Source organism: Erythranthe guttata, chromosome 5 (genome assembly GCF_056151865.1).
Source record: "Erythranthe guttata isolate IM_541 chromosome 5, IM_541, whole genome shotgun sequence".
NCBI lineage: Eukaryota > Viridiplantae > Streptophyta > Magnoliopsida > Lamiales > Phrymaceae > Erythranthe > Erythranthe guttata.
This window is the reverse complement of record NC_142537.1, coordinates 16,829,951-16,845,608: the sequence shown is the minus strand read 5'-3', so window position 1 is coordinate 16,845,608 and position 15,658 is coordinate 16,829,951. Positions and strand designations below refer to the sequence as shown.

Sequence of the window (15,658 nt, the reverse complement as noted above, 5' to 3'; positions counted from 1 at the left end):
TAGCATTTTGTCACTTTATACCCCTAGAAAAAAATTAGTAGTATTTTGCGCCGTCGAAATGCAATAAACCATTCAAATTCCACTCTCAGTTGATTTTTAATAGATAATGAAGGAAATCTATCTTTTTAATGAGATTTTTCTTTTGTGAAACTTTTTTAATGTGCAAATTGCAAGAATACAAGAATTGCTCACTAAATTAATTTAAAGCTAATTTTTTTCTCACAAAAGAAAAAAAAAATTAATCATGGTTTTCACAACATTCAATCGGTACGTCGTTTATTGTAATTTGTGAAGTATTTTCTGAAATTATTTTTCATAAACGAAAATGGCTGAAGGGATTTCTTTTTAACTCGGTACTGCACGATTAGTGCTTGAAAAATAAAATTACCATGATCCATTATAAAAATTTCTTGTTACTAATTCCAGTTAAAGACCTACATCTTATAATTTGGTGAAAGTATTTGGTAAGAATTTGTTTTGTTACTTAAAAACTAATTTTCAAATCATTTGGTGCAATCTATTTCTTTTTTTTTTCATTGAAAAATACCAGTATTTAATATTGCAGTTTATGTTTTTAGGGTGCAAACCGCTATTAAATTTTCCCAAGGGTGAAAAGTGTCAAAAGACTGCACTTCAAGGGTGCAAAGTGTAATTACACCATATCAAAGAATTTGATTTTTATATTGTAGTAACAAAAGAGCAATTATTGTGCTACATGATTGGGAAACATGCACATGAATTTGCCTCCTTAAAGATTAAATAAGTTAGATTAATTTCATTTTTTTTTCTCCTTACATATCTCCCAAAAGTAAATTATTTTATTTCAAGAATTTCTGCAAAAAAAAAAAATTGTTGACAGATTGAAACATTTCATACCATGGAACAAAAATTAGTAATCACATCGTAATTTCATCGAATCTTTCTGGTATCGTTGCAAAACTCGGAAATGTAGCTGGTAAGTCCCTGCAGATCAGTGAAATAATACTCATTCCATCAATATAATTATTTACAAAAAAAAAAACATAAAAAAAGAAAAAGAAATCCTTCCATAGTATAATAAAGAAATGAATATTATTAATTACTTCAAGTAAGGAATAGTCATGTTTCTTAACAAGGACGGTCTTCGATCCGCAAATGCTTGCCATTCTTCGATGTCTATCTTTCCATCGTTTTCCGTATCCGCTTCCTCAAATGTCTTTACACAAAATTAAAATTAATTATCATAATTAAAGTTCTATATATATTTAACTAAACATGATATAGAGTCCTATATATATAACCTTGTCGATTATAGCTTCGATAATGTCGTCAGGCAGTACTAAGTTCGACTCATTAAGCAACTCGATTATCATCTCCTTAACCTTAAACCAATCAAAAGTTAAGATATATAGTAGCGAAAATGTAATAACATTATAAACATTCGATGAAAATTAGTCTTAATTATTAATTACCTCGTCTTTTTCAATGTATCCGTTTCCCCTAGTGTCGTATAACTTAAACGCAACTGTAATATGATCAAAAAAAAAAAAAAGCAAAGTGTTTATTTTTAATTAATTTGAACACATGCATGATTTTATATTGTGATATGCATGTAATTAATTATTATATATACAAATAGCTTTGTCTTGTTGAGGAGTATCGGGGTGGAATACGCTAAGTGATCTGACGAACTCGCCGAAATCTATCACCCCATCGTTTTTGGAGTCGAACATATCGAACATCTGTTGGATTAATTAGAATAGTACTATTTCTAACATGAAGGTATATAATACATATTGCTGAATATATAAATTAAAACAGTAAATTAAAATGATTGGTTAATATATTAATTGAGAAATTAAACATGTATTACTCTATCTGCAAGAAGAGAGTGATGGTTGCTATTCCTAAATAATCCAAGTTTAAATTCCTCCTGTAATTTAAAAATAATAATAATAATTTAGTTTTGAAATCAAGAAATATATTGAATAAACAATATATATATATATATATATATATATATATATATATATATATATATATATATATATATATATATATATAAGATGAATTACATACTCTGTTGATGAAGCCATCGTCGACGAAAGTGCTGCCCAGTTTTCGAAACAGCTCGTTTAACGCTTTGATCTCTTTGACAGTAACTGCAATCATGTAATAACCATAAAAGAAAATGCTAATCTTTATTTATTTTTTACTTTTTTATTTTTAATTATGAATTATTATTTTTCGGTTTGATCAGCATGTTTTTCTTGACAAGAACATATAGCAGAAGGAATAAACTTACATATTGTTTGAGATGAAAGAAGGGACGGGTCTTCAAATATACGTCGTTTCTTCGTGCAAACACACCCCATCGGAGAACACGTATTCTATCTTTTGCTTCGACTACGGACTACAAAAAATGCGGTTATATATATAATCATGAAAACCTGGTTCTCCCTTTAGGTTTTTTTTCTGTTTTTTTTTTTTTTTTTTTTTTTGTGTGTAATTATATATATTAAGATAGTCCATTTTTAATGTTGTCAGTGGATTATTGGTTCTCCTGTCTAATTTTTTGTTGCCCCTGATTTAGCTCGGAATTTACGTTCGAGTTTTCGATTAGATTCTCCTTAGAAGATATATTCTTGTTGATTGGGAGACAACCTTAATTTTATTCACATGAAATCTGTTTTCTAGTTATATCAGGTTTCAAGAACTGATGAAAACAGTTAATAGTAAATATTTCTTGTTGGTTTGTGTAAACAGATTTTCAAAAAAAAAAAAAAAAACCCACTTACTATTTAGAGCGTGTTTGGCTAAGTTTATTTTAAACAACTGATAAGTATTTCTTACATTAAATACGTTGTTTTAATAGTTGATAAATTGTTACGTATTTTTGGAATTATTTTTTAAAGGACTTGGATAATGTTCTTTGAGCAACACCAATGGGAAGATATCAAAATGGAGCATTAAATATTCATTTGATACTTGATATAATACTTTGGTACTTCTTGAAAAAAAAAATTCACTCCAACCACAAGTATCAAATAGATTATCAAATTTTAAGTATATGAATAGTTATATTTTTAAATGTCACGTGTCAAATAGTGATAGGTTAATTGGGTGGTTATATTTTTGATACCTTATTTTCCAGGGAGTATTTTTGCACATAAGCTATTTTTACTTATTATAAGCTTTTAAATAAAAATATGGGGTAAATGTATTTTTTTAAAAGATTTTTTTTTAGCAAATTTATTTTTTAAAAGATTTTATTTACTCTAGAACAACTTATTTTTAAACTATTTAAACAGTTTATAAGTTTAGCCAAACACCCTTACTTGATTAATGCACGATGAAACAATATTCTTGATGAAGTAATGTTTACCTTCCTTAATGGGGTAGCATAATTTGGATCTTTATTGCCTTTTGTAAAGATATTAGCCATTAGTGGAAGTCTATTATCCATATAATAAGCTTATACAATTAAATAAGAACAAGTTCTTTCTTGAAAAGAAATAATAATAATAATATATATTTTCTACCTTATAATACGCACACTCAAATGTTAGGAACCTAGTTTGGGAGATATTCTAATATCGATCGCTGAGATGCTATACTCGGTGAGGTATATTGGGTGAGTTTTAACCATTGATATGGTGAAATAATTTTCCATTAATCACACATACATATGAGTGTGTGTGATAATATGCAGATCAACAGTTAATAATTACGTGACGTATTTCACCAAGAATAGTATCAAATAAATCTTCCAATACCGTTTAGGCTAATCCTTAGTGATCAAATGAGAATAAGTTCTAAGAGCACTACAAAACACAAGGTATGGATTCTATTTGAAGAATAAGATCAAAGAAATAATAAGAGTATATATTCATTAATACATGTTCTTCATTGTAGAAAAATGATTATTTCTATACTACATTCGGTGAGTGTTACAATCAGATGAATTTTTACCGTTGATATACACATACACCAATGTGCGAGTGTGTGTTTTTATGTGCTTATGATAGTAAAGATCTACTCGCTGTATTTCACCCGATGTAGCAGTGTATAGACCGTGGAAAAGAGAGTTTGTGGTATAGGACGGTTAAAACTTTGGAAAATTGCAACATTCCATTCATTGAGCTTGTCCGCGATTAATTTGAAATCTTTGACTTTATATTTGGATCATAGTTTGCGAGTTATCGTGCTAGATTCGAACGACACTTTACATGTAGAGTCATTTGATTTTTCTCCCCTTCAAATTGTTATATTTAAATCACTCAGTACAAAAGGTATTTTTCGGGTAAGTTTCATAGGCGCACACGGGGGTGTTTGATCTTATTTATAAATTTTCATCCTAAAAAAACATTGATATCAGACGAATTCGATCGATATTAGCACTTTTGGATAAATTCTAGTAATTTCTTTTGAAAGTGAAAAATTAAATTCAGTTTCATTCTAAAATAACTCAAGAAAATTATAAAAAAATCAGAATTTCAGAAATTAAAAAGCGCGTCGATTTCGAATATGCTAATTCCAATCCCCAATCAGTCCGATTTACACCCTTAATCATATGCCCACATGAATCTATTTATGAATTTGACTATAGTATGAAATATTTCATAGACCAATTGATATTTAAAAAGAAAAAGAAAAGAAGAAGACGCACGTGGCCCGTAATTCCTGAAAGCCCATAACTATTGGGCCATCATTTTATTCAAGATTTCTAGGCCCGAGTCAAACTATAGCTAAATACTACATTCAGTACCAAATTCATACGCACATCCAAACACGCCACACTTATTTATATTATTTACCTTTTGCCCCCCGTGCTGCTTAATCTCATTTTTCCCCAATCATTTATATATGCGCAAATCAAAATTTCCTAGATTTATCAGGAAAAATCAACTCAATTTTTTTTTTTTCTTGATCAAGCCTTTCAGCTGCAGTTGAAACTCAAATTCAATGAATAATCAGCCGTAAAATGAATTTTTTTCTCCAAATTTTTGATCCCAGAAAACAGTTGTTTTTAAAACCCAAGGTATTTCTAAATTCTTCTGGAGATTCTCGTAGCTGCTGGGTGTATTGATCTTGTTTCGAGCTTCTGTAATCGTTTTATGTGGAGATATGGATGTGGAGTTGTTCACTGATCAAATATCGGAGGATGAAACTTACGCACTTGACGATTACAACGAGGTAATTTTTTTGCTGTTATCTTCTGTGTTTTTTTCTAATCAGCAATTCGATTGATTATGTTTTTGTTTAAATTTCAAATTGGGCGGATTGCGTAAGTAGGTTACGGAAAAACCGAGTAAAATTTTGCCGGTTATTTATTGAAGTATGAAAACCGAATATTTTGCTTAGTGCTGTATTGTTTATGTGCAGGATTACTTGAATTTTGAGGGTGAAAGATGTGGGATTTGTACGGATGTTGTGATTGACAGAGGCGTGCTTGATTGCTGCCAGCATTGGTATGTTAGTGGTGATAATATTTACTTTGATCACTTTTATCTGTTGGGGTGCTATCGGCATTGTTCGTTTGAGTATTTATGTTGCTGTTCACCAATCTAGCTATTATTTTTACTTTCTGCTGGATATTTTACACTTACATTTGAAGTTTTTTAAAACAAATTTAATCTCCTGTGCCGTTACCGTAATTTGAGAGCATTATACATTTCAGAAAGAAGCGAGCTTTTCTGTAGTCTTTGAGCTGAATGCTTTCTTGTATGATATCTATCAAGTTAATGGGTCTGTTAGCGTCTAGCTTCTCTCGATTTAGTATGATGAGTTGGTGATAGCTAATCTTTAGGTGCACCCTATAAATGGGTAATCTCAAATGTACATCATCATACCAAGAAAGTGGTTTAAAGTCCTTCAGTATAAGCTTCTCTCTGCTTGGCATGTTCGTATATTTGTCCTGCTGATTTTAATGATCACTTATATCTCAGGTTTTGTTTTGGATGCATTGACAACTGGGCTACCATTACGAGCCTTTGTCCTCTTTGTCAGAATGAGTTTCAACTTATAACATGTGTGCCGGTGAGTAATATAACTTGTTAGCTATTGGATGCCGGCACTCCAGTTCTTTGTGGCCACTTCTTAGCGTGTTTATCCTATTAAATTTACACATTTTAGACAAATTATGGCTGTAAAACTCATTTCTTTTTTCACTGATTGCATATTTACTCATCTCACACATACGTATTTGCTTATGGTCACAAATGATGAATGAAGGTATATGATACTGTTGGTGGCAACAAGACTGATGAGGATGATGATGATATAAATCCAAGGTATACTTAATTGCTCTTTTCTTGTAACTGTTAGTCTCTTCTACTACGAACGTCACATGTAACTTTCCTATTATGCTCTACCAAAGATTACAGAAGAGGGATGTTAAAAAACGCTTTATGTTGGTTTTGGGGATGTAATGAGGATGACATGTGCTAGTTTTCTTTGAAATGCTGGGAGGAAGCAGAAATGTTGGGACAGTTGCCCTCTGTCGGGATTTCAATCCGTAGAGTTATTAAGTTTAAACGATTCACTTTGCTGACAACTTGAGCTTTTAGATAAGTGGTCTTTCAACATGGTACATTGTATCACACAAATAAGAAGTCCTGAGTTTTACCATTTAAAAAATGTTTCACGTGCAAGGTTTAGAAAGTAATATGACTGCCTTGAGGTACATGTAGACTTGCTAAGAAGTAAATGATTCACTTCACTAACAACTCAATTTAGATGAAGCGATCATTCAACACAATCTAAAGCATTTAGTAGTTGGATGACAAGAAGTAGTCATGAGAGTTATCCACCATCTACCCTCTCCCATTCTTCATTATGTATCCCCATTTTGATAAATCATATGACCTTGTAAAGACAGAAACATTTTTTTTATTGAACATGTTTTACAAATTCCATATTCGTTTGCGTTTCCAAAATTTCCACTGGTCACAGTATAATTACTTTGATCTGGTTTGTTAGTAGAGTGGTGAGAAGATAAGCTTTGTACTAGATGGCAGTTTTTCTTTCACTGCAAAGACTAAGAAGAGAAAACTGCCGAAGAGAATTCGGAGTCTGTCGATTATAGTTCTAAGTTTTGGAATATTGAGTCCTGAGTCGGTAGAATGCAACTATTGATAGAGACCACCAGATGACCTGAATTTAATTGAGGATCACAGTATTGAGGTTATGGTGATCTTGTTGGGAATCGTAAGAATCAGTATTCTACTAGGAGGTTGAATTTGCAAATTATATGTAATGATTCTCTTAACAAGTCAAAGTTACTATGCCTTTTCCTTTTTGGTAATATCAACAAAGATTTACTAGAACTTTCTTTATATTGTTGCAGAGACGATGAGTGGTTCGTTGAAGGGAAAAGTAACACTCTTTCTTTTCCGTCATACTATATTGATGAAAATGTAAGTTGTTTTGCTTCTGCACATATTTTATTTATTCCGAATTAACATTAATACCATTTTGCAAGACATCTATAGTACCGCTGAGGATTAAAATTGCAGTTTGCTCATTGCTTGTTGATCATCTTCAATAGATAATTGTGCTTCAGAAAGACGAAACTTGAGAAGTGGTAGTAGCATGTTTCAAGTCGTTAATTTGCGAAACAATAAGTTTTGCTAACTAGATACTGGTCTTTTTTGGTCATTGAGTTCATGATCCTCACGTTATTCCTCAAGTTTTTTGGTTCTTTTTCTGAAACTCATTTCAGTATAATCCAACATTAGTAAACATGTAATCATGGTCACTCTGTAATTCTTGTAGGCAGTTGTCTGCTTGGATGGAGATGGCTGCAAAATCCGAAGTGGATCAGTGGCAATTACTGAAGATTCTGATATTGATACGTCCATTGCTTGTGATTCCTGTGATAAATGGTATACAATAAAATTTCCAGTTTTCCATTTATTTTTGTTCAGCCTTTTCTTTTTTCATGGAAATCAAGCGATCATGGTTTACAATAAATTTGGACACTGAGTGGAGCCTACAGCTACCTTGTTTGCTCTTGCTGATGCTCGATGTCGTACCTTTATATCCATTTCGTACTAATCGAAGAGTTCTTTATTTGGTATAACAAGCACGTCTTGGTATATGACATTTCACGATTTTGGAGTTATGTGATTTTTCTGTGCACTTTAATTTGCTAGCACTCCTGTCTTCTCCTCTTTGATTTATACTTTTTCAGTTTCGTCCTGTGTGTCCTTGCCTTTTCATTGTTTACAATATTGATTTGTACCTTTGGCTATTTCATATTCTTGCATTTACGAGTTTAGAAAATGTGCCGAGAGTCCGCAGGAAGTTGATTGACTTTTTCGTACTGGCAGTCCTGCCAAGCCACAAAAGGGAACGGACTCTTTTTAAATGTTTCTTTAATAAGTTAAACATTCACTACTTGTGAGTTTTCACCAACACACTGTGTCACTCTCATCTCCACGAATCTTAAGAAGTTATAGAGATCTAAATATGCTGTCTGAACCAGAATAATATGATTAATTTCCTGGAAAGTTTGATTACTCCTGGTTGGCATTCGTACAATTCATTATCAGAATTGACTTCGTTTTGAAATTCTCACCATCTGTATATTGATTGGGTTCTGCTGTCAAGTTGTTGTAACTGATTTTTCAATGCCTTCTTCTGATTTGTTATTGTATTGTATGTGAACAGGTACCATGCTTTCTGTGTGGGATTTGATTCCGAAGGCACTTGCGAAGGCTCATGGCTATGCCCAAGGTAATTAATCGGTTCCTTTTTAAACCTACTCCTCATATCGGCTTATTATTTATACGCTTCAAAAAATTGTTATAACTGCCCCCGGGTTGATTCTTGGTGGATATTTGATACTGTATCGTTAGTTGATGCAGGTGCACCGTTGATGAAAGTTCACAGAAGTCAGACAACAGGGTCTCAGTATTAACAAAAACCTATCAAAACGGTTTAGAAATCGCAAGTGGTGATCACTGCCTAGCTGAAGCATCTTTTTCTGGAAGAGTATCGGTATCTGTTGCTGATGAGGGTGAGACAGCTGTAGTTATCTCACTGGTTGACAGAAATCAAGAGAGTCGAGAATCAAATGAATCAGTCTTGGGGTGTAGCAAAGACGGGGAAACTGCCTTGTTATCATGTTCAGTATCCGACATGCCGAATTTGGAAGCACTACCAGGAGATAGGAACAGTGTTGAACCTAACTCAGTTCACCAAGAAATGGAACTTTCTTTATCACCGATTTCCACATTACCCGCTGAGCTGAAGAAAATTGCTGATGATGCACTGAAAACTGCCCCAAGACATATAAATAACAAAACAATCGAAATCGACGCTAGTGTAGGCCTTGGTCTTGATTCTGATACACCGGGTAATTGCATTTCCAAGGAACTTTACTTAATTCCCATTGATCTTAAGGTAGCATATAATTAAGCACAACTATAGAGTTCATCTTGTATTCTCTCTCATGTATTTGGCAGATATGAAGGACAATCACACAGCTGAAGATCATGTGCCTGTATCTTTGGAACCGAATAATAGGTCGGAAGATCTTTTGCCAGGTATAAGATAAGAGTGAGTAGCTATATCACGATTCATTCTCAAGTATCATTACTTTCAGCAATCATTTATTATATCTGTCTGTTAAGTCAAGCTCAATATTGCTTCTTTGCCTTCCCTCTGGAGTGTTTCAGCTAATAAGATGCTGCCTGCTGAAATGGACGTGTTGTCACGAAAAAGTATGGCGTGTGATGAGAAAGAGACCACAAGTGGAATTTCTCGGGGTAAAAGGAAGCACAGAGATATCAGGTTATTATACCATAGAAATGCCTCATTTCCAGTTTTACATTAATGATGATGCTTCAAATTTTACATTAATGAAATAACAAATTACTCCAGTACTTGACATATCTTTTGCCTTTTGTTTTCTTTTTATTTGGCCTTGTTTCACGTAGTTTTTTGTGATGCTTGTAGAGATGCGGATGAGGGAGAAAGAAAAGCGAACAGCGAGGCTGAATTTTCTCGGAAGAAAGTGAAAGCCGAAAGAAATAGTCAGCCCGTAAGTCTGACAGATCAAACAGCTGTATCCGTTCGAGATGACTCTACTGCTACTTTTAGTCAAAGTGGTTCGAGGAGGAATAACACAGCTAAATCTATATCTAAAAAGGAAAATAGTATCTCTGATATAATGGATATAGTTAAAGGAACAGATCGTAAAAAGAGAAATTCATCCGACGTAACCCCAAAAGAAGGAGAAAGTGGGTTGAGGCTCAAGAAAATCGTGAGGAGAGCTGGCGAAGATAAAGATTCTTTAGAGCTGGTTCAAGAGCTTAGGAAAAAAATCAGAGAAGCGGTTCGTAATAAATCCTCTAAAGAGATCGGACAAGAGCTTTTTGATCCAAAACTTTTGGATGCTTTTCGAGCTGCTTTGGCTGGATCTGTGCCTGAAAACAGGAAACAGCCTCTGGATGTGAGGGCAAAAAAGTCATTGCTGCAAAAGGGAAAAATACGTGAAAATCTAACAAAGAAGATATATGGGAATGGAGGGAAGCGACAACGAGCTTGGACTCGGGAATGTGAAGTTGAATTCTGGAAACATCGATGCACAAAGGCATCAAAGCCTGAAAAGGTTCAGACACTAAAGTCAGTTCTTGACCTGCTAAGAGATAATTCCGATTCCACAAAGAAAGCGCCGAGGGTTGAAGAAGAGGCAAAGGGTTCTGTTCTTTCAAGATTGTATTTAGCCGACGCATCCGTTTTTCCTAGGAAGAATGATATCAAGACTGTTGCAAATCTTGAACAGAACAAGGAAAGTTGTTCCACTGGAAAAAGTCCTACACCATTGACCGTTGACCAGCCTGACAGGAATCCACAGCAGCACCGGAGTTTATCACAGGTGATTGCTCCTCCTTTAGATGGTAAAGAGACGAAGAAGAGTGCCAAGGGGAAAGTAGCAGCGACTTCTGCATTAAAGCCTTCAGAAAAGGGTGATAAAAAAAAATGGGCCTTGGAACTTCTGGCGAGAAAAACAGCAGCCTCGGGAAATAATATGCAAGAGAAAGAAGAAGACAGCACGATTCTCAAAGGGAATTATACTTTACTGGTAGTGATATTATTTATCTTTTATCTTCCGAAAATTCTTCTATCTCCTTCCTGGTAATTTGTTAATTGAATCAAGTGCCTTCATTTTGGTGGATTCGAGCAGGCTCAACTGCCAAAAGAAATGCGGCCTGTTTTGGCTCCTAGTCGTCACAATAAAATCCCTATGTCAGTGAGGCAGGTAAATTTATTTTTCACGACACAGAAACAATATGTTTTATCCCTGGTCCTTACGAATGGAGAGTTTCTATCTTGAAGAAATTGATTAGTTGATTTGAAATTAATATGATATGTCCTAACATTGGGATTTTATGAACACAATAGGAATTGAAATTGATTTGCCGCTTATATATTTGTTGTAATATGACAATTTCTTCAATGTACTAAATCCTTGTCGTGCAAATGAATCTGGCACTTTTGTTATTCCGATAAGGTATCGTTGGCAACATACCAAATCCTTAAGAATCTGCAGAAAGAATCGGAAATACAATCGAGTTTTGTATGTAACTTTACAGATGATTGATTTAACAATTAGTTGTTGTACAGGCTCAACTTTATCGCCTGACGGAGCACTTTCTGAAGAAAGCAAATATGTCGCTAGTTAGTAGAGCTGCCGAAACAGAGTTGGCTGTAGCAGATGCTGTTAACATCGAAAAGGGAATTGCCGACAGGTCAAACAGCAAGCTAGTTTACGCGAATTTGTGTTCACAGGAGCTATTACGTAGACCAGACAATGTGAACTCCGAGAGAGCTACAGAAGAAGAAATTCATTGCTCCACTTCAGAACACCTCTCTGAAGAAACAAATAATAGCTCTTTACAAGATTTGTCAGTCGATGAAGCACTGAGAAAAGCAGGGCTCGTTTCAGATTCCCCTCCAAATAGTCCCGATCATTTGCAAGCGGATGATATTATAGAGGAGGAACCCGACAGTGTTCTTGAAGTCGATTCTAATCAGGAACTCGATATTTACGGCGATTTCGAGTATAATTTGGAAGACGACGACTTTATTGGTGCTGGATCTTTAAACATTTCTAACGTACAGCCCGAACAGCCGAAAATCAAATTGTTGTTTTCCTCCATTAAAGCTGAAGAACCAAATGTGGAAGCCTTGGCAGTTTCGTCTGATCCGCTCGAGTCTCGGAACAAGACTAACGATGGAGGCTCAACTGTGGTTAGTATAAATTCTCCTGTCGATAAAGCCGAGGAGCCTTCTTTGGCAGAATGTGAAGATGATGCAGAGTGTGAAGAACTCTACGGACCTGAAAAAGAGCCACTTATTAAAAAATACCCAGAAATCGCCATATCCATCGCACCAGTCGGACAGACAGCAAGTAAAGAACCACATGGAGAAAATGGAGATTGTGGGCCCCACGAAACGGAGAAGAACAACAACAACAACTTGGAATCGAAACAATCAAAGAATGCAACGAAAAAGGAGAAAAAAAGCAGCAAGCAAGCAGAACAGAATAATAGTGTGGTCATGAAAAAGGTAAACAAAATCTACATGTATTAACGAGTCTCGGTTGTGCGTACGTAATTAAATAATAACGGGTTATTTTTTGATGTTTCCGGTCAGGTTGAAGCGTACGTAAAGGAGCACATAAGACCACTGTGCAAGAGTGGTGTGATAACAGTTGAACAGTACAGATGGGCTGTGAACAAAACAACTGAGAAAGTGATGAAGTATCACTCTAAGGAGAAAAATGCAAATTTTCTTATTAAGGAAGGTGAAAAAGTTAAGAAACTGGCTGAGCAGTATGTTGAGGCTGCTCAGGACAAAACAGGCGCTTAAATTGTAACTTTTTTTTTTTTAATTATTGTTATAATTATTATTATAGGATTTTAAGGATCTTTATTATTGCACATTAAAATACATTAATTGTATTGTTTGGTGGGGGTGCAAGAAAATTTGTGACACACACACACACACAGACACACACACACACACACACACACATATATATATATATATATATATATATATATATATATATATATATATATATATATATATATATATATATATATAATTTGAAATCTAAAATTATCATAATAATTATCATAATAATTTGATTTGCTTGTAAGTAAAATTGATGATGTTTGTAAAATATAACGATTTTTTATTGTATTACAAAATAAATCCAGTCAATAATTGTCATATTGCCCATTTCTATGTAAAATTCATTCTCACCATTTATCTTTCAAATTAAATTGTTTAAGGCCAATATTTCATATACAAGTGTGTTAAATGATTGAAGCCAATTTTTCATTTTTCAAAAGTTTTAAGTCATTTATGAGATTTAATGTAAAATTGACGATTAAAATTTGTCTATGAGATGTTATATATGGTGAAAGCATGATTTTTTACACTATAGATCAATACAAATAATTGTTCATTGAACACACATATACATGGGTGTGTGCGTTATTATATGTAGTTCAATAATACTGGATCACCTACTGTATTTTATTTTACCAAGTGTAGCATTTACAAAACCTGATTGATTATATAGAACTTGGCATTGAAATAGGATGAAGATAAAAATGAAGCAGCAAAAATAACCACTATTTATACATGTACCTACAACAACAGAAACGAAAGAAGGAAAGAAAAAAAATCGGTACCAAATGAATTAATGGAATGGATTCGATTTGGGGATTGCAATACATACCGAGAACACAAAATTATATGATGCTCTGCAGAATACATACGCTCAAACGGGAATTTTTAAGCAGGCTCGTAAAGACCTAAGACGTGTCCATCAGCACACCGGATTGCTGCCACCTGTTGAATCCGATATACCGGAAAATATTCAAAATAAAAGGAGTAAATCTAAAAGAAAATTGTAATCGAATTACATTACCTTTCCGTGGACTTCGTATTTAATCGGACCGTCCAATTCGGCGCCTAAAGACATCAGTTTCGTTACAGTGCTATTGATGTCGGTTACTGTAAATGATAGTAGTGATGAGTAGCCCTTGCTCTCAACATGGTCGCTGAACAATAAGAGAAAGCCGATAATTTAATTACACGGTCGACTTCGGAGAAAGAAGTGATGAATCAATTCTTACACTTTTTTACAAGTAACTTAAAACATATGCATCATCATGGCTTTATTAATCACTTTTTTTACGGAAGAAAATGATTTCGAACAAATTCTCGCGAGCACCGTAGCAATTTCAACACCAGATTACGAACGCTACGGGGAGCTCCGTCTAATAAGTAATATCGACGTATCGTGTTTTACGATTCTTCGAAGCATACACATCAAACACAATTACACAATGGTCATAATCCAAAGATTGGAAGAACAGTGTTCATGATTCAAAAACCTAGTACAACTAGGGCATCAACCAGTAAGCAATAATTTTAACAATTTCTGTACAGTTTTCTACACAGAATCATTGAAATCAGAATTATCTACGGATTCACCACGCTCGAATTTCATCTGAATCTTATCATGAGAATCTTTATTCAGTAAATCTAATACCAAACTAAAATCAAATTTTTTTTTTGAAAAATTGAGAAAGAGGGAAATTGACCTGGGGGAATGCAGGAGGGAGAGCTTGAGAGGGCCCGAATGGAGCTCGGCCCATCGGAGAGTGCAAACGTCAATGGTGAAGCCCAATCCCTCTGAGTAGAATCTCGCCGCTTTTGGAACGTCCTTGTGTAGCTGTACCAAGTATCTGAACGTCGCTGCTGCCATTACCGATGAAGAGAGAGATCGTAATACGACGCCGTAATGTATTGTATTTTGTGGCGACGCCTAAACTATAATTTGCGGTTTAATTAAGTGGTAAATGACACCTACACCCCTAACATATATAGTAAAATAATTTTAAGCCAATGTCATGGGTAGGGGTGGAAATCGGACGGATCGGATCGGATTTGGGTGTTTCGGAAAATTTCCGATTATTTTCGGAAGTCCAAAACGACTTCCGATTCCGATTTTTTTCGGAATTCAAAAAGTGATTCCGATTCCGATTTTTTCGGAATTTTCGGAAAATCGGAATTTTTCGGAAATCTTCATTTTCGGAATTTTCGGAATTTTCTCGGAAACTTTTCGGAATTTTCCCCCCCAAAAAAAAAAAAAAAAAAAACCAAAAAAAAATGAGCACCGACACAGTAGCAAAACAGAACATACTCACACAAAAACACACAACAGACACCAAAAATTAAATTAAATCAATTGAATGAAGATTAAATTTGAATCAATTAAATTAGATTTATTCTAAAAATACCCGATAGAGAGAGCGGCTTTGCTGGTGGTCGTCGGAGAGCCGGGAGGCGCTGGTGGTGGTGGTCTTCGGAGACCCGGGAGGCCTGGTTGCGATGGTGGTGGTTGGAGAATCGGGAGGCGCAAGTGGTGGTGGTCGTCGGAGAATTGGGAGCCGCTGCTGCTGGTGGTGGTCGTCGGAGAGCCGAGATACGCTAGTGGTGGTGGTCGTCGGAGAACCGGGAGGCAGTGGTGGTGGTGGGGGAGAAAGAAAGGTCGGATTGCAGAGAGAGAGAGAGTCGGGAAATTAGGGTTTCGAAGTAATTTTAATAAATTTTGAGTTTTTAACTTTTGTATGTTTTAGAAATTTTT

At 34.6% G+C, this 15,658-nt stretch overlaps 3 protein-coding genes across 7 annotated transcripts; 1 reads left to right on the top strand and 2 right to left on the bottom strand.

Annotated features, from left to right (window-relative positions):
* Positions 1-739: 739 nt before the first annotated feature.
* Positions 740-2,438, bottom strand: LOC105955086 (calcineurin B-like protein 4). Of its 2 annotated transcripts, XM_012978783.2 has the most exons (8): positions 2,285-2,438; positions 2,059-2,141; positions 1,853-1,912; positions 1,613-1,721; positions 1,452-1,504; positions 1,281-1,361; positions 1,083-1,195; positions 740-963 (listed from the first exon to the last, which is right to left on the bottom strand). In XM_012978783.2, exons 1-8 carry the CDS (start codon positions 2,352-2,354, stop codon positions 897-899), a joined length of 636 nt encoding a protein of 211 aa, XP_012834237.2. In that variant the 5' UTR covers positions 2,355-2,438; the 3' UTR covers positions 740-896. The 2 variants fall into 2 exon arrangements, with proteins under 2 accessions (XP_012834237.2, XP_088674404.1); XM_088818278.1 differs by lacking the exon at positions 740-963 and having other exon boundaries at positions 1,079-1,195.
* Positions 2,439-4,756: 2,318 nt separating this feature from the next.
* Positions 4,757-12,977, top strand: LOC105955104 (RING/U-box protein). The gene is made up of 14 exons (XM_088817832.1): positions 4,757-5,175; positions 5,365-5,450; positions 5,928-6,018; positions 6,214-6,272; positions 7,328-7,397; positions 7,756-7,865; positions 8,653-8,718; positions 8,850-9,340; positions 9,450-9,530; positions 9,663-9,777; positions 9,943-11,071; positions 11,174-11,248; positions 11,614-12,558; positions 12,646-12,977. The coding sequence occupies exons 1-14, from the start codon at positions 5,107-5,109 to the stop codon at positions 12,859-12,861; spliced, it is 3,603 nt and encodes a 1,200-aa protein (XP_088673958.1). The 5' UTR covers positions 4,757-5,106; the 3' UTR covers positions 12,862-12,977.
* A 637-nt stretch (positions 12,978-13,614) lies between these two features.
* LOC105955105 (hypothetical protein) lies at positions 13,615-15,638 on the bottom strand. Of its 4 annotated transcripts, XR_016031152.1 has the most exons (5): positions 15,312-15,619; positions 14,613-15,129; positions 13,934-14,066; positions 13,742-13,854; positions 13,615-13,650 (listed from the first exon to the last, which is right to left on the bottom strand). XR_016031152.1 is itself a non-coding variant. In XM_088817830.1 (4 exons), exons 2-4 carry the CDS (start codon positions 14,774-14,776, stop codon positions 13,798-13,800), a joined length of 354 nt encoding a protein of 117 aa, XP_088673956.1. In that variant the 5' UTR covers positions 14,777-14,841; positions 15,312-15,638; the 3' UTR covers positions 13,615-13,797. The 4 variants fall into 4 exon arrangements, 3 of the variants coding, with proteins under 3 accessions (XP_088673956.1, XP_088673955.1, XP_088673957.1); XM_088817830.1 differs by having other exon boundaries at positions 13,615-13,854; positions 14,613-14,841; positions 15,312-15,638; XM_088817829.1 differs by having other exon boundaries at positions 13,615-13,854.
* Between the last annotated feature and the right edge of the window lie 20 nt (positions 15,639-15,658).